The 19,622-nt window shown below is 46.6% G+C and overlaps 1 protein-coding gene across 2 annotated transcripts in view; it reads left to right on the forward strand.

The window, feature by feature from the left end:
- Nucleotides 1–19,622, forward strand: part of Gpr107 (G protein-coupled receptor 107) — a 51,784-nt gene that overhangs the window by 9,650 nt on the left and 22,512 nt on the right. Inside the window, exons 2-12 of one of the 2 annotated variants that reach the window (XM_048344959.1) lie at nt 313–435; nt 1,083–1,136; nt 1,348–1,427; nt 3,770–3,897; nt 6,105–6,142; nt 7,806–7,862; nt 11,716–11,826; nt 12,667–12,800; nt 16,696–16,771; nt 19,167–19,240; nt 19,337–19,454. In XM_048344959.1, the coding sequence (XP_048200916.1) occupies nt 313–435; nt 1,083–1,136; nt 1,348–1,427; nt 3,770–3,897; nt 6,105–6,142; nt 7,806–7,862; nt 11,716–11,826; nt 12,667–12,800; nt 16,696–16,771; nt 19,167–19,240; nt 19,337–19,454 (993 nt within the window). Of the gene's footprint in view, nt 1–312; nt 436–1,082; nt 1,137–1,347; nt 1,428–3,769; nt 3,898–6,104; nt 6,143–7,805; nt 7,863–11,715; nt 11,827–12,666; nt 12,801–16,695; nt 16,772–19,166; nt 19,241–19,336; nt 19,455–19,622 lie in introns of those variants that run through there. The other variant, XM_048344967.1, reaches the window with a different exon arrangement.

Raw genomic sequence — 19,622 nt, forward strand, 5'->3', positions numbered from 1 at the left:
CTGTGAGGGAGGACACACTGGTGACTAAAATGTGCTTCATTCTGCTTGTAGTTCACATGCTAGCTGGGCAGCAGTCTGCCCCATTCCCATACACCTGTGCTGGAGGGCTTTGCATCCCCTGGGTATTGTCTTCTGCACAATATCTACGTTTTAGGACTTCCTGAAGAAGAAAGATAAGGTGCTGCAGCCATATGTATACCATGAGCGCATGGAAACTGGTGACTAGTTTTCCAGGCAAATGAATGATTAGGTTAAAATCATCCAAAATTTACTTTTCCATGTTGCTAATTCTACCACAACAAATCTCTGTAGGACGATGTGAGGCATAAAGTTCATCTGAACACCTTTGGATTCTTCAAAGATGGGTACATGGTGGTTAACATCAGCAGCCTCTCCGTGAATGAGCCTGAAAAAGCCACAGACAAGGATACTGATGTATGTAGCCTAAGTCCCCATCTGGGGGCTGGGGTGGTGGGATGGAAGTGGTTACTATTGTAGCTATTGTAGTTGAGGGCAAAGGTATACCCTACATCTTATTTATTTATTTATTTGTTTGTTTATTTATTTATTTATTTATTTTGGCGCTAGTCCAGAGGCTTGAACTCATAGCCTGGATGCTGTCCCTAAGCTTTTTTTTTTTTTTCTCAAGGCTGGCACTCTACCGTGTGAGCCACAGCTCTATTACTGGCTATTTTTAGTTAATTTGGAGGTAAGAGTCTCAAGGGTTTTCCTGCCTAGGCTGTCTCAGCCACCAGAATAGGAAAGATTATAGGCATGGGCCACGACATTCGCCCTCTCCAGGATTAAATGTGAAGTATCAGAATATGGAGAGTTAAAACTTGTGAGGACCAAAATGCACAGTAAGCATCTGTTCGTTTTAACAGTTGCAATTCTTTGTTTTCTTGCAGTACTAGGGACCAAACCTAGTGCTCCAAGACTGAACCATTTCCCCCAGCCCTAAGTTGAATAGCTATTGCATTCTTACAAAATAAAGGCTAAGGAAACTGGGAAGAAACCAGGCCCAAAGAATAAGAAAGGCTGCACAGGTGTGGTGCTTACTTCTCTGTAACCCTCTCCCTTAGGGAATTGGCTTCAGCCTTGACCGGACAAAGAATGACGGCTTTTCTTCTTATTTGGTAAGTGTTTAGTGGCAGCCTGCCCACCAACTTTATGAAAGCCCAGGACACTGGGAAGAGCCCTCGCTTGCCTGAAGGTCCACTTCCTCCGGGTGGTGTCTGCTTTGATGCAGGCATTTTCCAGTCCCTCTGTATGCTTTGTTCCCCAAAATTTCTGCCTTGTTCTTGTACAAATGAACAGGGTGAAATACAATTGACTCTTCCTCCTCAGGATGAAGATGCGGACTACTGTATTTTAAGGAAACAATCTGTTTCTGTTGCCCTTGTAATCCTAGACATCTCCAGAAGTGAGTAAGTAATTCCAAATTCCTTCCTTCCACCCTAGAGTACAGCTAGGGAGCATTTAGTCTCCCACTCACATTCTCTGGGTGTCTGCCAGTGCACTACTGTGTCTGCTGGAACTCAGTACTGGTGGTGACACACCAGGAGAGAGACAAGGCCTCTGGGAGTTTGCAAGTTAGTGGGAGACAGAGGAGCAGTGAAAATGGTCACAGCAAAGGAGAGGGATGGAAGGGAAGAGACCCTATAACTGTGCTGGGGAAGGGAAGACTCCAGGTCCTTGTTGGCCCAAGCAGCTTCTGGCGGCTCGGCTTTTACCAGATGGAGGAAGAAGGAAAGGGCATTGCCAGCAGAGGGCGTGGTCTGTTCAAAGGCAGAGTGATGTAGAAGAGCACACTGCATTCAGGAAGCTATGTTCGTTATTGACAGAGAATATATCAACAGAAGCTGGGTACCAGTGACTCATGCCTGTAGTCCTGGCTACTCAGGAGATTGGGATCTGAGGGTTGAAGTTCAAAGCTCACTTGGGCAGATAAATTCTAGAAACTCTTATCTCCAATTAACCAGCAAAAAGCCAGAAGTGGAGTTATGGCTTAAGTGGTAATGTGTCAGCCTTGAGTGAAAAGGCCTTGAATACAAGCCCAATACTAGTAAAACTCTAACGTTGACAGAGACAGGTAAGACAGGCTTGGATCCAGATAATAATTTCTTCCTTTCATGTCTGCATGAGATCTGAGGACTCTGTCTTACCTACCTCATAGCCATGGTATCTATCATGTTGGGGAGGCCTGAGGGTGGGGCTCAGTGGTAGATACCTGCTTAGCATGCATGGGGCACTTTGTAAGATCCCCAGCCAAAAAAAAAAGAAAAGGATTGTAAGGATTTCTGGCATTTTGGTCTTTTTTAAACTTTTGAACTAAAAAGAAACCACAAACTTTTGAAATGAGATGAATTATGGGACTTTGTGTTCTTGAGTTCGGCTCATTTCCACCTGGCACTAGCAGTGCGTGTGGTCCCTCACATATAGTTTCTGAGGATGCCTTCAAACAGTTTCAAGCTAGAAACAGTATGCTCAGAGTTGCTTCCAAGGTCAATCACTCACAGCCCAGAGCAGGCAAAATTAAGAGGAGCCTGATCGGAGATTGGAAAAATAACGAGGAAGCTTCTTTGAAAACAAAACAACAAAAGTCATAGGCCTAATAGGACAAACATTCTCCATGATTGCTTGTGTTCTCATCTAAGAACATGAGTCTGATGGCTCCTCCATCCATTAGGACTTGAGCTAGCCGGGCTGAAGTAGTGAGGACAGAGGAGGCCTCCCCTCGAGATTCCAGATGTGACCTCTGGGGTGAGGGGCAGGCCTGCCGCAGCTTGCTGACATTAGGAGTCTAGTGCTTTCACCTCTGTTCTGCTGTCCTCACACCTCAAGACTCCAGATGTGACTGGCTGAGGGGCAGACCTGCCCCGGCTTGCTGAGGTTAGGAATCCAGTGCTTTCCACCTCTGCTCTACTGTCTTCAAGCAGCTGCTCCTTCCTCACAGGTGTCCCCTATCAGCACTGTGGGAGAAATGAGAGGGAACATGTCTCCCAGTCAGGTGGCACTGACACTGTGTGTGTACTCAGGCATACAAACTACCCCAGGACCTGCTGGGGTGGAAGGAGTTAACAAAAGGGGAGATAGAATGGATATTAGTGGGCTGGACATATGGCCTAGTGGCAAGAGTGCTTGCCTCGTATACATGAAGCCTGTGTTCAATTCCCCAGCACCACATATATAGAAAACAGCCAGAAGTAGCACTGTGGCTCAAGTGGCAGAGTGCTAGCCTTGAGCACAAGAAGCTCAGGGACAGTGTTCAGGCCTTGAGTTCAAGCCCCAGGACTGGCAAAAAAAAAGAATGGATATTAGCCCCTCACAACTCCTAACCTAACTTTAATGTCTTCGTGGTTTCTGCTTCTTGTTCCCCTTCCCTTTGCACCAGTTGAGCACATTAGGGATACTAAGGCTTTAGAAGAAATCAGCACCTTCATGCAGCTGCTTCCTAGCTGGAAGTCCTCAGGCAAGTTCTTTTATTGAGGGAGCAGGATGGAGAACTGGGGATTGAACTCAGGGTCTCATGCATGCTAGGTGAGTGCTGTACCACTGAGCTGCATTGCCAGCACGCGGGCTAGTTCTTAGCCTTCTGTGCCCCATCTCAGCATCTATACAATGTGGCTAGCAGAACCTCTACTGTAGGGTGTCAGGAGAACAGCCCAGGGGGCAAGTTCGAGCTTCACACGATCCCCAGCCTGCTGCACTTACCAAACGACCAGAAGCCCTGCTTGAACGCTCACCCTTCCATTTTGTTTGCATACAGAGTAAAAGTCAAATCTCCACCCGAAGCTGGAACCCAGTTTCCAAAGATTATCCTCAGAAATGATAAGAAAGTCCAGGAGCCTCACGTCAAACCTGTTACAGCAGGCGGCCAAACTCAGAAAGGACCAGGTAAAACTTAAGGGCAAACTAGCATTTAATTCTCACCAAGCCGCTCTGTCGAAGGTTTGCTTCGCAGCAAGAACAAACATGACCTAGTATTGTCTTAGCACTGTCTCATTGTAGAGCTTAGCATAAATACAAAGCCACCAGAGGAAAAGGGGAAAATCTGAAGACGTGGAAAAAGAACAGTCATCTGTCCTTATTTCCATTGTTAGAATGGGGTCATTTATGATTCCTTACTAAACTTGTTTCTTGCGTTTAGAACATTTGCTTTTTAAGATTCATAATTAGGCCTATAATTTTTTGTGCTTGCCTGTTGATTTGCTATACCTCATACCTATTGAAAGTCCTGTTAAGTAGATTCTGTCACTTGCTCACTCTTTCCCCTAAGGAAACACGTTTGCTGTCCACACTGTTCTTGAGGTGTGGAAATATTTGCGTGTGTGAAACTTCCCATAGGATGGGTCACCAGAATTGGAATTTCTGGTTCACAGGGTATGAATACTTTTGAAAATATTGACACCGATTCTGAAATTCCTTCCTGGAATTCCCTTCTCCTATCAAAAACACAAAGTGCTATTCATTTTCTTATAGCCTAGCCAATTCTGCGTATTTTCTTAAAGTTTTATGACTGGGGATATGCCTCAAGTGGTAGAGGGCATACCTAACAACCTTAACGCCCTGAGTTCAAACCTTAGTACCACCAAGATAGACAGACAGATAGATAGATAGATAGATAGATAGATAGATAGATAGATAGAGTTATATAAGGTCGATAAAAATTATTTAAGGCTATCCCAGTCAGGAAAGTTTGTGAGAATTTATCTCAAAAATAACCATCAAGCTCAGTTCCAATGGTTCAGGCCTTTGATCCTAGCTACTCAGGAGGCTCAGAACTGAGATTGGAAAAAATCAGCCCAGGCAGAAGAGTCCATGAGACTGTGATCTCCAATTAACCACCCAAAAAGCTGAAATGGGGCTGTGGCTTGATTAGTAGAGCACTTTTAGCCTTGAGCAAAAAAAAAAAAAAAAAAAAAAAAGCTAAGCAAGGAGGCTGGGGATATGGCCTAGTGGCAAGAGTGCCTGCCTCGTATACATGAGGTCCTGGGTTCAATTCCCCAGCACCACATATACAGAAAAAACGGCCAGAAGGGGCGCTGTGGCTCAAGTGGCAGAGTGAAGCCAGGGACAGTGCTCGGGCCCTGAGTCCAAGACCCTGGGCAAAAAAAAAAAAAGCTAAGCAAGAGTGTGAAGCCCTAAGTTCAAGCCCCAATACTAGTACAACAAACAGAAAATAGCAAAAGTATGGCTAGTGATGACTGAAGTGATAAGAGCATCAGCCTAGCAAGTTGGGGGCCCTGAGTTAAAAGTAGTTATTGACTGGGAAAAAGCGTACATTATGGGTTGGGGTATGGCTTAGTGGTAGAGAGCCTGCATAGCAAGCAGGAAGCCTTGAATTTAAACCCCAGTACCACCCAAAGTAAATCCCCACACTACGTTAATATAACTTGTTTATTTTTCCATGTGTGTAAGCAAGTCTTTGTAAGGTCCACCCCCAGGAGGGCTCCATGCAGATGCCCCCCACCTTTTTGCGCCCAGTACCCATATTACTTAGGTAACTGGCACACCTGGAGGCAGTTATCTCCTTCTCTGAGGTCACATCCAATCCACCTGGCCGTGTCTCCCACCTTTCCCTATATAATCTGGCTCAACACGAGTCCCTGCTCTCTTTCCTTTTCTCTCTTACTCTCTCTATCTCTTTGCTCTCTTTTTCCCTTCTTCCTTCCCCTATGTCTCCCCATGCCTCCGTCTTGTGTGGGCTGGCAGTTTGCTTTCCCCCCAATAAATTCCTTTCTGCCTGAACCATGTGGTGGGTTTCCTTTCTGGCAAACCTTACTGTCTTCAACCATGATTTCTTAGAAAATAAGGAGTGTGTTCCATGTGACATCTCCTGTAATAACTTATACTGGATTATTCAGCAGCAAGCTCCCCATCTGACTGTTATCACTGCTTTGATAACATTTGTCACCTAACACATCACTTTGCGGCTTCTACAGCTCAAAAATTACAATTGGACCTGAGGAGGTGGCAGTCCACAAGACTTGTTTCAGTTATTTGGTATTCATTTATTTGGTAGCTGAGTGGGAACCTCATAAAATGATACTGTATATATGAGCAAACCCTACAATAATACTTTTTCAATCTCTTGTTTGTAGATGGTATAAAGTCTGAAAGAAGTACAGTGGATTCAAAGGTAGGAACTTAGTCACTACTGTGTTCAGCTCTTCTGTGTGTGCACATGTATTTACGTATATACATATGTGTATACATGTCTTTATACGTGCATGTACGTGTGTGCATGCATGTACTTACCTGCCTGATCTACAAGTTGTTGTCCTCTGCCTAAGGAGACACCATTGACATCCTGAATGCCAGACACATATACTCTAGTTCTAAGAGAATCTGATGCTTTCTTGTAGTCCTTTTGTATTTGTTACTGTGAAATACTTCTTTTATTTCCAGTTTGTTGCAACAGACATTCTTTTGGGAAGCTTGCAAAAGGTCTTGCCTTGCTTTTTTTAATATGTACTTGTTGTTAACTTTTGATGACTAAAGGCCGTGTTTTCACACACAAATAAAGAGTGCTAGATTGCACAGCCCATACATGCTAGAGGTCAGGTAGCGAGGGAAGGGAAGCCATGCCAGCGAGGGGAGCCTCTGGAGGAGCTGTCATCAGGGCCAAGCTTGGAGACTGGGGACGAGGAAGACAAGGGAGGAGAAGAAAAATGGGCCTAAATAAAGATTAGATGAGGGAAATGCATGATGTGCAGGCCTGTTGGGGGGGGGGGGGCGCCCTTAGATGATATAGGGTCAGACAACGGCATGGACATGCAGGAAACAAGGTGTCCATCTTGTGCAGGTGAACTTGGAGAAGAGCATGTCAGGGACTGGGAAAGACCGCCGTGGGTGACGTGTGAGGATCTGGACTAGCAGAGGCCATGCGGGGGAGTGGAAGGGAAAAGAAGAGAAAAGCTTGTACAGAGAAGTGGTGCTAGAAATAGCAGAGATGGCCTGGTGTTGCTGGCTCACACTTGCAATCTTAGTTACTCAGGAGACAGATCTGAGGATCTGGTTTGAACCAGCTTGGAAAGAAAAGTCTGTGAAATTCTGTTTCCAATTAACTAGCAAAAAGCTAGGCTAGAAGCATGGCTCGAGTTGTAGAGCAAGCACTGCTTAGCAAGCACATGTTCAAACCCAAGTATATAAAGATAGAGATGGGCTCGGGATATGGCCTAGTGGCCCTGGGTTCAATTCCCCACATATACAGAAAATGGCCAGAAGTGGCGCTGTGGCTCAAGTGGTAGAGTGCTGGCCTTGAGCCAAAAGAAGCCAGGGACAGTACTCAGGCCCTGAGTCCAAGGCCCAGGACTGGCAAAAAAAAATAAAAAAGACATTGCTTTGCTGAAATTGAAATGAAGAAGGGATGGGGGAGCAGGAAAGAGAACAACAGAGAGGCTGTTCCGATTAAAATGTGCACATGTGAAATACCGTGGTGAAATAAATCCCTTGGTATAATTTTTTTAAAAAAGAGTAAAAGGCTCTGTGTGGGGCTATAAGCAGGGAGAAGGGTTGGTGGAGAGAGTGAATGAGGGTGAATTTGGTCCAGCATTTGATGTGCATCTGTGAAAACAGAGCAGGGAGATGTGTTGAAATATTTAAGTTCAGGGAAAGGCAGGATGGGAGAGTGACAGCGGGGATGAGTGTGGTCAGTGTAGATTACATAGATAAGTGGGCTGGACACAGTGCTATTAAATAATCCTCAAATAGGAAAATAAGCCTTTTGAAATGGTCTTATTTTGATAAGTTTGCTTTTTTCTGCCACTACCGTCTTGAAACTGATTGTTGTGTCTTTTTAGCCACCAGGAGAGAAATCCTTTCCAATTCATAACAGCAATGGAGCAGTTTCATTTCAGGTATGTCTTTCCTCAAAGTACCATAGGATTTTGTGGTTGCTTTTTTGTGGATTGTAGGGCTTGAACTCATGTCCTGGGCACGGTCCCTGAGCTCTTTTGCTCAAGGCTAGCACTCTACCATTTTGAGCCACAGGTCCACTTCTGGTTTTTGAGTGGTTAACTGGAGATAACATGGGAATTTTCCTTTCTGGGCTGGCTATGAACTGCAGTCTTCAGATCTCATCCTTCTGAGTAGCTAGGATCACGGGCGTAAGCCACCAGCACTCAGTTACAATAGGATTTTTAAAGGCATTTTGAGCATAGGAGTAATAGCGTAGACACATTGCATGTTGCTCATTTGAAGACAGTAGTGCTCTTTGTAACAAACGAATGCAGTGGACATTATTACCACACATGTACCCAATCAGAAGTCTCGGACTGACTACAGTGAGCATAAGTGAAGAGTTCCAGACTCCGGTGGCTCTTTGTGCCTCTCCCGTCCATGCAGCCTCCATTTAGTGTGAATGGAAGCGTGGGATTGTGCACGGAAAGGGCAGTTGGTGGGCTGAGGGCAGTGCCACATGTTGGAGAGTTCTCTGAGACTGAGAAGTGGCCTCCAGGCCCTGCTGGCATGGTCACTAATGTGCCCACGGTCTGGCCACGGCTGTATCCAGGCTGGGTTTTGGACTGGCCTCAGAGATGCTCAGGAGCCGGGACTTTGTTTTTTTGCCAGTCCTGGGGCTTGAACTCAGGACTTGGGCACTGTCCCTGAGCTTCTTTTGCTCAAGACTAGAACAACTTGAGCCACAGTGCTACTTCTGGCCTTTTCTGTTTATGTGGTACTAAGGAATTGAACCCAGGGCTTCATGCATGCTAAGCAAGCACTCTACCACTAGGCCACACTCCAGCCTGAGCCCGGACTTTGGACACTTCAGTTTCTGCACCTCACTGATGACCTAAAACTCAATAATGAAAGGAGGAGCCCTGTCTGATCACGTGCTATGACTCAGTTTTTAAGTAAAAGTGCTTTGTAACATGTATACAAATACATATAAATTACATTTTACTCTCAGCTCATAAGAACAACTGCCTCTTAGCAGTCTCATTACTGGAAGTATGATTTGCTTACAGAGGAATGCACAGATCTTAATGTATGTGGAACTTGGTCAGTTGTAATAAATGCATGACCCACAGAACTCACTTTGTTGAGATGCTCTTCGCCCTCCCCACCTCCCCCCACTGCACATCCCACGATGTCTTGCACAACCAAGTCTTAATTCCTTGCACTGGACATTGTTTTTGTGTCCTCCCGGTTCAGTGAGCACCACTCCTCTCTCGGCTGGTGGAGCAGCTGATGGCGGCTGAGTGCTAGCAGGGCGCATATTTGCTTCTGATTTGTGAGTGGCTTCCTGTCTGAGCCAGCACAGACACTGTCCTCCGGGGCCCACATGGCCTGGCCCCGGCTTGCTCACTCCAGCGCCACAAGCACCACTTTAGCCTCCTGAAAAGATTGGGTCTTGCTCAGCTCTGGCTCTGTGCTGGTCTCTCAGAATCCTTCAGACGTTGCCAGATGGCATCTTGTCAACAGAGCCTCCTCCCTTGAGTGCCCTGTTTTAAATTCAGCTCACTTCTCTCGGTTCCGTGCCTTCTTAGTGCTTTCTCCTCCCAGTGTGCTGTGGGAAAGACTTGTTCTTTTTCTTCTCTTGATTTTTTGGGGTAGGGTCTCATGTAGCGCAGGCTGCCCTTTAACTCAAGATCCTCCTGGGGGGATTGCTTACAGGTGTGGTCCACAGGCTTAGCCCCCAAATTCGTGTTTTCTGAAAGCTGCTTTTTCTGCCTGCCTGAGTGGACGAAGGGCATGCGCAAACATTTACTGTCATGAGTTTGTGACATGGCCTAACAGGTTAATGGTCTTGACTGGGTGTTTCTTATTTTTTGTTTCTTTAATTTTCTTACCTTGAAGTCTCTTTTTTTCATTCTTAACTTGGAGAACAGAATGTATAATACTTATACTGAATTTAATTGTAAATAATCACCTTTATAATCATCTGGTACAAGAAACAGCAGGGCTAAGCAGCTCAGAGACTCATAGGTCCTCTAGTGCCCTCCCATGAAAAATGCTATTATAACCGTTGCCTTGCTTCTGTTCCAGTGAATTAAGTATAAGCCTGTAACCCCAAGCAGTATACTTAGGGCAGATTGCTTTTTGTTTGTGATAGTAATACGTTTGTAGAATTGACCAAAGGCAAGCTGGGTGCCGGTAGCTCATTCCTACCATCATAGCTACTCAGGATCCTAGCTATTGAGGATTATGGTTTGAAGCCTACCTGGGCAGGAAAGTTCATGAATCTCTTAACCAGCCAAGCCCAAGGTAGAGATCTGGCTCAAGTGGAAGAGCACCAGCTTTGAGTGAAAAGCTAAGGGTCAGCACCCGGGCCAGAGTTCAAGTCCCAGTACTGGCAACCCCACCCCCACACAGAAGACCAAGGGATGAGTCATATTCTTGGGGAAGGGTACACATTTTGACCTTATTTATTTATTTATTTGTTTGTTTGTTTGTTTTTGGCCAGTCCTGGGCCTTGGACTCATTCCCAGCCCCAGGGTGCACATTTTGTCTTGCATTGAATTTCATTTGAGGGCAGGATGATATAAATGGGGAGGTAAGTGTGTGTAGACATCACAGTGAAACCCCTTTATATAATTCATATCTACTGTCAAAAAAATAAAAGCATGGGGCTGGGGATATGGCCTAGTGGCAAGAGTGCTTGCCTTGTATACATGAGGCCCTGGGTTCGATTCCCCAGTTCCACATATATGGAAAACGGCCAGAAGTGGCGCTGTGGCTCAAGTGGCAGAGTGCTAGCCTTGAGCAAAGAGAAGCCAGGGACAGTGCTCAGGCCCTGAGTCCGAGGCCCAGGAATGGCCAAAAAATAAAATAAAATAAATTTTAAAAAATGAAAGCATGAATACCCACTCCCAACTCCAGGCCAAAGAAGAAAAAAATATAGAAAATACAACTTTTTTTATTAAGTTACAAATTTTGTGGAGTTTTTTTTGTTTTTGTTTTTGACCAGTTGTGGGCCTTGAACTCAGGACCTGGGCTCTGTCCCTGAGCCTCTTTGTGCTCAAGACTAATAACGTTCTACCACTGGAGCCACAGCACCACTTAAGGCTTTTTCTGAGTGGTATATTGGAGATGAGTCTCACGGCCTTTTCTGTCTAGGTTGGCTTCGAACTGTGATCCTCAGATCTCAGCCTCTTGAGTAGCTAGGATGAGCCAGTGGCACTTGGCTAAGTCATAGGTTTTTTGTTTTTTGTTTTTTTTGTTTTTTTTTTTTTTTTTTTGCCAGTCCTGGGCCTTGGACTCAGGGCCTGAGCACTGTCCCTTCTTTTTGCTCAAGGCTAGCACTCTACCACTTGAGTCACAGCTCCACTTCTGGCCATTTTCTGTATATGTGGTGCTGGGGAATCGAACCCAGGGCTTCAAGTATACGAGGCAAGCGCTCTTGCCACTAGGCCATATCCCCAACCCTAAGTCATAGGTTTTGATGCGGATATACCGATTCCTTTCAAAAATAAGACAAGCCTCTTTTCTTTTTAAAAGAATGTTCTTTACCCAAAAAGCAAAATACCGTGTGAGCTGGGAGGAAGAGGTAAATGTGTCTGGGTTGCCCTTGAAGACTGGTGCAGAAATCCTCCCCTTCAGCAGACGTGGGAAAGCAGGGGTGCAAGTGGGACTGTAGACTGAGCTCCTCCAGCCTTACAAAGTACCAGGAAAGAAGACGCCACTCGGCTCTTCTTTGGGAGAATTTGACTAAGTGGTCTATTTTCTGCTACCCATTGACGTCCATAATGTTTTCTTTTTCACTTTCAGTTTTTCTTTAACATCAGCACTGATGAGCAAGAAGGCCTCTACAGTCTTTACTTCCATAAGTGCGCAAGCAGTGACTCGCACGCGAGTGACATGTTTTCATTCAGCTTGGATGTGAGTACCTTCACCTGGGGACAGGCCCTGCAAAATACAGCACATCTCTTTCTCTATAAGAGTAGTTCTGAGCTGGACACCAGTGTCTGGCTGAGATCTGAAGATCCTGGTTCAAAGCCAGCACGAGCAGGAAAGTCTATGACTAATCTCCAATAAACTAAAAAAAAACAGTGGAGCTATGGCTTAAATGGTAGAATGCTAGCCTGGCTAGCAAAAAAGCTCAGGGACAGTGCCCAGGCCCTGAGTTCAAGCCCCAGGACTGGCACATATACACAAGAAGTAATTGTTTGTCTCTCCTTGTTGGTTGTTTTTTGGGTTGTTTTTTTTTTTTTTTTTGCCAGTCCTGGGGCTTGAACTCAGGGCCTGAGCACTGCCCCTGGCTTCTTTTTGCTCAAGGCTAGCACTCTACCACTTGAGCCACAGTGCCAGTTCTGGCTTTTTCTGTTTATGTGGTGCTGAGGAATTGAACCCAGGGCTTCATATATACGAGGCGAGCACTTTACCACTAGGCCATATTCCCAGCCCTGTTGGTTGTTTTTGTTTGTTTGTTTTTTTGTGGGGTTTTTTTGCTGAGGCTCAAACCCAGGGCTTTGCACAAAATAAGTGAGTACTTTACCATGGAGTGTTTCATTTATTACACTTCATTAGGAGAAAATGGGGGCAGGGTACTTAAGCAGAGGATTTATAAATAAGAAACTGGAGACATTTGGGGCATGTTTCCATGTCAACCCTTGCAATCAAGTGTGGTATTCTCTGCTCCTCCTCACTCTCCTAACCTTTGGAGAAGTGGCTAAGAGACCTGTTCCTCAAAAGTAGAAGTTAATTTTGTGTTGGTTTCAGATCGAGATCACGGAGAAGAATCCTGACAGCTACCTCTCAGCAGGGGAAATCCCTCTCCCCAAATTATACATCTCTATGGCCTTTTTCTTCTTCCTTTCCGGGATCATCTGGATTCACATCCTTCGGAAACAAAGGTAACAGTGACTTCTCTGAGCATGTATTCAGATTTGTGTGACTGACCTTGTGCTGGACTCTGCCCCTGGGAGGAGGTAGCAGTAAGTGGCTTTGCTGTCTTTGAAGGCATCTTTCCTGAGACACCAGGGCAGCTGTCCAGTGCAGGAGTGGTCCAGGGAGATTGGCTTTGCCTGCTTGATGTTGTTCATTCCTATGTTTTGTGTTAAGAAGCAACTCTGAATGCTTCGGTTGTTTGCGAGCAATCGGATACATAAGCAAAGTGCTTCCATGGCAGACACCCCCATCATCCAGGTCTCAGAGTCAGCTCTTGGTACCTTTCAGGGCTGCGTGTCCCGACAAGCTCAGTGATGATGCCCACTGGCTGAGTACAAACATAGGGAGCCACCTGGCACTGTAGGCGTGGGCTCACAGCCTGCCTGGGTCTTTTCTCTGTTGGCCTCCAGATGTTTAGCTCTTCAGAAAACCTCTTCAAAGCCCATCTGCCCGGCTCTGGGTCTTTGTTCCAAAACCCTTGAGCCTTTGACTTCCTGTGCTTGGTTCTTGAGAAAAGCAGCTGTATAGGCTCAAGTTCTGTCCCCTCCCCAGTGACTGACAACATGAAAATCATATCAAATATCTGTTGTAGTGGAAGGTCCACGGGCCGCATAGTGATGGTGTTTGAGTGTGGTTTTAGAGTATGTACCAATTGGAGCCACACAGTAATGAAGCCCACCCACATTCATCTCTCTCTGGAGTGGGGAGAATGGCGACCTCTGTCGCCTAAAGGACATGCCTTGGGCTAGAATCTGGATCTAGCCAGTACTCTGTGGTCGTCACCTTGACACCACCAGAAGAAGGGTCAAGCTCCACATCACCCCATTTGAGCTGGGTCATCAGACTCCTATTACCATGCAAGAAAGAGTCATCCAAAGGCAGGCCAGGAAGGTTGCCAAGTTTTAAATAAAATGTTCCTTTTGCCTTTATTAGAGAAGTCACAAGTGTGAATTTTGTGACTTGCCATCTCCTCGCAGCTTCCTGTGCCTCTTGTTCCTCAGCCTCACACCTGGGACAGTCATTGCTCTGCCTTCCTTTCCTCCAGTGTCTCAAGTCCTTAGGTATGCGACCCCTTAGGAAAAGGCTTTGAGTGAGGGTGCTATGCAAACCCGAGATGCCTCTCACATAGCTCCCCAGCCACGCGCACACTCGTGGAGGCCGAAGTCATCACCACTGGTTCACGAGTCTAAAATTGCGAGAAGGCTTACATCTCTGATTAAGCGAGGCTGACTTGCTTTGTGTAAGTCAGATTTCACCCTGTTAATGTATCGTTTACCTACAGAGAGACACCCTCAGAGATTGACACCCTCCCTATGCTTTTCTAGTCTTATAGCCCGTTCTGTGAGGTTGGAAATGGAAGTGACATAAAAGCACGCGACTCCACGCTGCTGGCCACATTTCAGACATAGAGCTGCTCATGACCAGGAAGAAGGGCAAAAGCTTTGCCAACATACATTGTGGAGACAGTCTGTGCCGTCAGGCACACCGTGCTGGTTAGGCTGGCTAGTGTTCCAGCAGTTTGCTGAGCGGGGTGTTCCCAGTTTCACAAGAGGGTCCTGAGGTTAAGACAGACTGCAGTCTTCCTGTGGGAGCAGTATTCCAGCCCCTCCATCGAGCGCTGTCCCTGTCGATGTTGTAATTGTGGACTCACAAGTGAAGGTTCTGCACTCTGCATGAATCTCATCCTATCCAGTCTTGACAGGCTGCCCTGGCTTGCACTTCCATTTCAACCCTCAAGTGGGTGGTCGCTAGAACAAGAAAATGCCGGGGAAGTGGCCCGGAAGCCCCCATGTGTCAGTTTGGGGTGTGCTCTCATTATGTGTTCCTGCTGTGCAAGCACTTCACTTCTTGTCCCTCTCCTACTCCTACCAGCCACTCAAATGTGATGTATAGTTATTTGTGTATTGGTGTGGGGAATATTTGTTGGTAAGTTGCATACATTTCTAGGACATTGGTTAGCTAGATTTGTACATTATTCACAGCAGGATTCCTTTTGCCAGCCAGCCACATGGCTGTGTACCAATGAGTCCAGCGGACTCATTTCTAACTGTTCCCCAGCATGTCATGGTCTGCCCCCCCCCATGCATCACTTGTGATTCTTTGGTGACGCTACGTACACACCCCCCTCTCCTGCCTCTGAGATCCCCGAGGCCTCTGTCCTCTGAGGAACAGGAGGAGGCACGCTGCTCATGGCCTGCTGTCACTGTTTCAGAAGTGCTGCTGATGGGCTGTGTGGCTGCTCCCCAGCGTGTAGAAGTGTCACACACCAGTACTGATGTCTCAGTGTCGGCCAGTTGGGTGGGTGAAGCCAGCACCTTGTCCCTCTGCACGTTAGTGATGTGGGTTTCATATCAGGGACTTGCCAACCTTTTGGGCTTCTTCATATTCTTTGTGTATTTTCTTGTTGAGTTCTCAGTCTTTTTTCCTAGTTGCTTTGCACAAGTCTCTTTCATATTCTGGGCCTCAATCCCTTGTCTGTCTTGAGCATTGCAGTTCTTCCCCCCACCCCCAGTTGTTAATGTGCTGAATGAAAGTTTTCTATTGTAATGGAGTCAGAGCTATCTGAATTTAGTCCTTTCTTGATCGCCCTTGCTCCTCCAGGATCACAGAATGTGCACTTCATATCTGGATTGGAGATGCCCTGGAGTCCCCCTTTGTATGTGTAGGAAGTAGAAACCCCCTTTATTTGCTTTAAATGTTCAAGTAGACACTTCCTCAGGGCAGATACTAAACAGTGTATCCTTTCCTACCAATTCAGCTGCTGGCTCTCATATTAAGCTAGGAGGGTGGAATGAGTCTGTTCCATAGATTTGTTTGTCTCACTGATGTGGTTTGCCAGGATCCCAGGATCTGAGAGCACATGCTCCGGGCGCTTAGGGCTGTCCCTCAAGTCTTCTAAGTATCCACATTCTCAGTGGCCTTGTGTGTCCCTTGGGTTCATCCAAGGAGGAGGTGGGATGGGAAGAGGAATTCCCTGCCCGATAGCCCAGCAGTTGATTCTGGTACCTGGGGAGGGGGGGTGGTTGCTTCAGAGAAAGTTGGGGGTGGGGGTCAGGAGCCCATGGCTTCCTGCCACCTGGCCCCATACCACCTCTTTGCCCTCCTACACTGGCCTGCAGACTGGAGTCTGCTGTTTCCGTAGACCAGTCACCTTGCTCTTGCTCATGTGGCTTGTGTGGCCTTCCAGGGCGCATTCCGTGAGGAACATCTCTGTCTTGTCAGGACTAGAGCTTCAGTGCATGTTTCTGTATTCACAGCATTACATTGTATACTGGAGAGGCCTTTGGGACCCTAGCCCCAGGCCTTTTCTGGTGACAAAAACTACTGTCTTAGGAGTTTGGCCTAGTGGTAGAGTGCTTGCCTAGCATGCATGAAGCCTTGGGTTCTATTCCTCAGCACCACATACACAGAAAAAGCCAGAAGTGGCGCTATGGTTCAAGTGGCAGAGTGCTAGCCTTGAGCAAAAAGAGCTCAAGGACAGTACCCAGGCCCCTGAGTTCAAGCCCCAAGAGTAGCAAAAACAAAACAAAATAAGAAGAAAAGGTCATGGGGCTGGGAATGTGGCTTAGAGGTGGAATGCTTGCATTGCATGCATGAAGTCCTGGGTTCGATTCCTAGCACCACATACACAGAAAAAGCCAGAAGTGGTGCTGTGGTAGAGTGCTAGCCTTGAGCAAAAAGAAGCCAGAACCAGTGCTCAGACCCTGAGTCCAAGCCCCAGGACTGGCAAAAAAAAAAAAAAGGTTACATTTGTAGTTTGCTGAGATACTATTTACTGCCTGGTTTTCAGTAGATCTGATGATTGTCCTTTGGGAGAAGGAAAGCACCTCTTTTTAATTCTTTTCTCTTTGCTTTTTGTAGGAATGATGTATTTAAAATCCACTGGCTGATGGCGGCCCTTCCATTCACTAAGTCTCTCTCTCTGGTGTTCCATGCAGTACGTATCTGTACATGGGAATCATTTACACAATGATACGTGTGCCTGTAGGAGCAGAGAAAAAGTGAAGTAGAAGGAAGGGACAGGTTGGTGAGAGGCAGAGGAGGAGGTTCATAAGGCCCCGTTCTGTCTGGGGGACCTGGCATGGGGTCAGTGATTGCACCCTCCCCCAGGACCAGGCTTGGGACAGCCGCAGAATGCTCCCGCAGCACTTGTTGTCATCCCTGTGTTTCTGTCATCTCTCGAGATGACAGTGCCATCTTCTGGATTGGATCTGCAACTTCCTATATTTTTCCAAATCTCTCATGTTCTTACTGGATGTGAAGGTCAGTGTTAGCATACTTGACAGAAAAGTTGATGTTATAGAGATTGGATCATAAGCCAGGCACCAGTAGTTTATGCCCATAATCCCAGCAGCGTCTTGGAGGCTGAGATGGAAGGATAACGGTTCAAGGTCAACCTGGGCAGAAAGCTCATGAGGCCCCTTCAGAGCCCATTACTGAATATAGGGGCACATGTCTGTCATCCTAAGCTCCAGGAGGCTGAGATTGGGAGAATCATGGTTCCAGGTTAGCCCTAGGCATTAAAGTCTGTGAGACTTGCTACAGAAGAGGTAGGCATGATTGCATGCCTGTCATCTCAGTAAATAGTTTGGGAAGCCTAAAATAGATAGGTGTGGCCCAAGTAGGAAGCAAGACTCTAATCGTAAAAATAACTAGTTTGAAAAAAGGGAAGGGCTAGAAGCATAGCTTAGTAGTAGAGCGCTTTCCTAGGTAGTACAAGGGCTTAAGTTCAAACTCCAATACCACCACCAAAAATTTTTAAAAGGCTTAGGCATAATGATTGAGTTTTAACTTTACATATTGAGAACTGATACAGATGGAACTAAGTGTGTGCCTATAGGGCAGGATCCCAGCTGTGAGCCAGTGAGGTGTGTGCAAGCCACACTTTGTCCTTAGGGGGAAAAAATATCTAGTTACACTGTCGGGAAGTGACATCAGCTAGGACATTCTTGTGGAATCATGTTAGTACCTAGACACCACTTAGAATGAAAGTTACATGTGTCACTGCCATTTGTGGGGTCTTCTGGGATTCATTTGGGGGTACTCTGCTAAATCTTGCCACTTCAGTTAAAGTGCATTGGTAGCTTTAAGCATCTCTACATTTATAGACTTTTTTTATTTTGCCAGTCGTAGGGTTTGAACTTGGCCTGGGCACTGTCCCTGAGCTTCTTTTGCTCAAGGCTAGTGCTCTGCCACTTGAACCACAGCTCTACTTCCAGCTTTTTGGTGGGTAATTGGAGATAAGAATCCCATAACATTCCTGCCTGGGGTGGCTTTGAACTGCAATCCTCAGATCTCAGCCTCCTGAGTAGCTAGGATTACAGGTATGTGAGCCACTGGCACCTGGCCAGACTTTTCTTTTTTCTGTCAGTTATGAGTCTTGAATTCAGGGCCTGAGCCCTGACCCTGAGCTCTTTTGCTCAAGGGTTAGCATAGAACTCTACCACTTTGAGCCACATCGCTACTTCCAGTTTTTGAGTGGCTAATTGGAGGTAAGAGTCTCACAAGACTTTCTTCCTGGGCTGGCTTGAAACCACAATCCTGGGCTGGGGATATGGCCTAGTGGCAAGAGAGCTTGCCTTGTATACTTGAGGCCCTGGGTTCAATTCCCCAGCACCAGTGGCAGAGTGCTAGCCTTGGGCAAAAGGAAGCCAGGGACAGTGCTCAGGCCCTGAGTTCAAGGCCCAGGACTGGCCAAAAAAAAAAATCCTATCGAAACCACAATCCTCAGGATTATAGGCATGAGCCACTGATGCCCAACTCTTTGTTCCTTTTTTGCCAGTCCTGGGGCTTGGGACTCAGGGCCTGGTCACTGTCCCTGGCTTCTTTTTGCTCAAGGCTAGCACTCTACCTCTTGAGCCACAGAGCCACTTTTGGCTTTTTCTGTCTCTGTGGTGCTGAGGAATTGAACCCAGTGATTCATGCACACTAGGCAAGCAATGTACCGCTAAGCCACATTCCCAGCCCTCCTTTTTCTTTTTAAAGAATGAAGTTCATTATGCCTAGATGTTTCCACTGACAGGCTGGCTGGCTTGCTGGCATCCTATGTAGCAGCAGCCGCTGTATGAAAGGACAAGTTCTTGACTAGAGTATGGAGAATGCTTATAGCATTTGGATTTTTCTTTTTTTTTTTTTTTTTTTTTTAAGAAAATAGGCAGCCATTTGCCAGAGTGAAGTGTCGTCCTTAAGAGTGGGACCTGGGCTAAATGGTTTCTAGTGAATTGGCAGGTGGGGTGGGGGACCCCCATCTAAGTTCCCCTGGGGTCCTGTGTGTCATGCAGCCTGGGTGGCTGACAGGTGGACCTTCCTGAGCTGTGCTTGTTCGCTTTCAGATCGACTACCACTACATCTCATCGCAGGGCTTTCCCATTGAGGGCTGGGCTGTCGTGTACTACATCACGCACCTGTAAGTACGCAGTGTGCGCCGCTAAAGCACAGGGGGCTGTGTTGTCACTGAGTGTGAGGAGACCCACTGGGCTCTGTGATCTGGCTTCTCTTCCAGCCTGAAAGGCGCCCTGCTGTTCATCACCATCGCGCTCATTGGCACTGGCTGGGCTTTCATTAAGCACATCCTGTCTGATAAGGACAAGAAGATCTTCATGATCGTCATCCCGCTTCAGGTGAGGGAGCCCATCTGCTGCTGTTCCCCTCTTTGTTTCTAGCAGGGCTGAGCCCCAGGTCCAGTCAGGAGGCGGCAGCTCACCCAGAAACTCGTGTCTGCCTTTGGGAGTGCAAGAGTGAGCTTTGCTTTCTGAATTCCAAAACCCCAGGTCCTTGAACACTCTTGG

Source organism: Perognathus longimembris, chromosome 1 (assembly GCF_023159225.1).
Source record: "Perognathus longimembris pacificus isolate PPM17 chromosome 1, ASM2315922v1, whole genome shotgun sequence".
Lineage (NCBI taxonomy): Eukaryota > Metazoa > Chordata > Mammalia > Rodentia > Heteromyidae > Perognathus > Perognathus longimembris.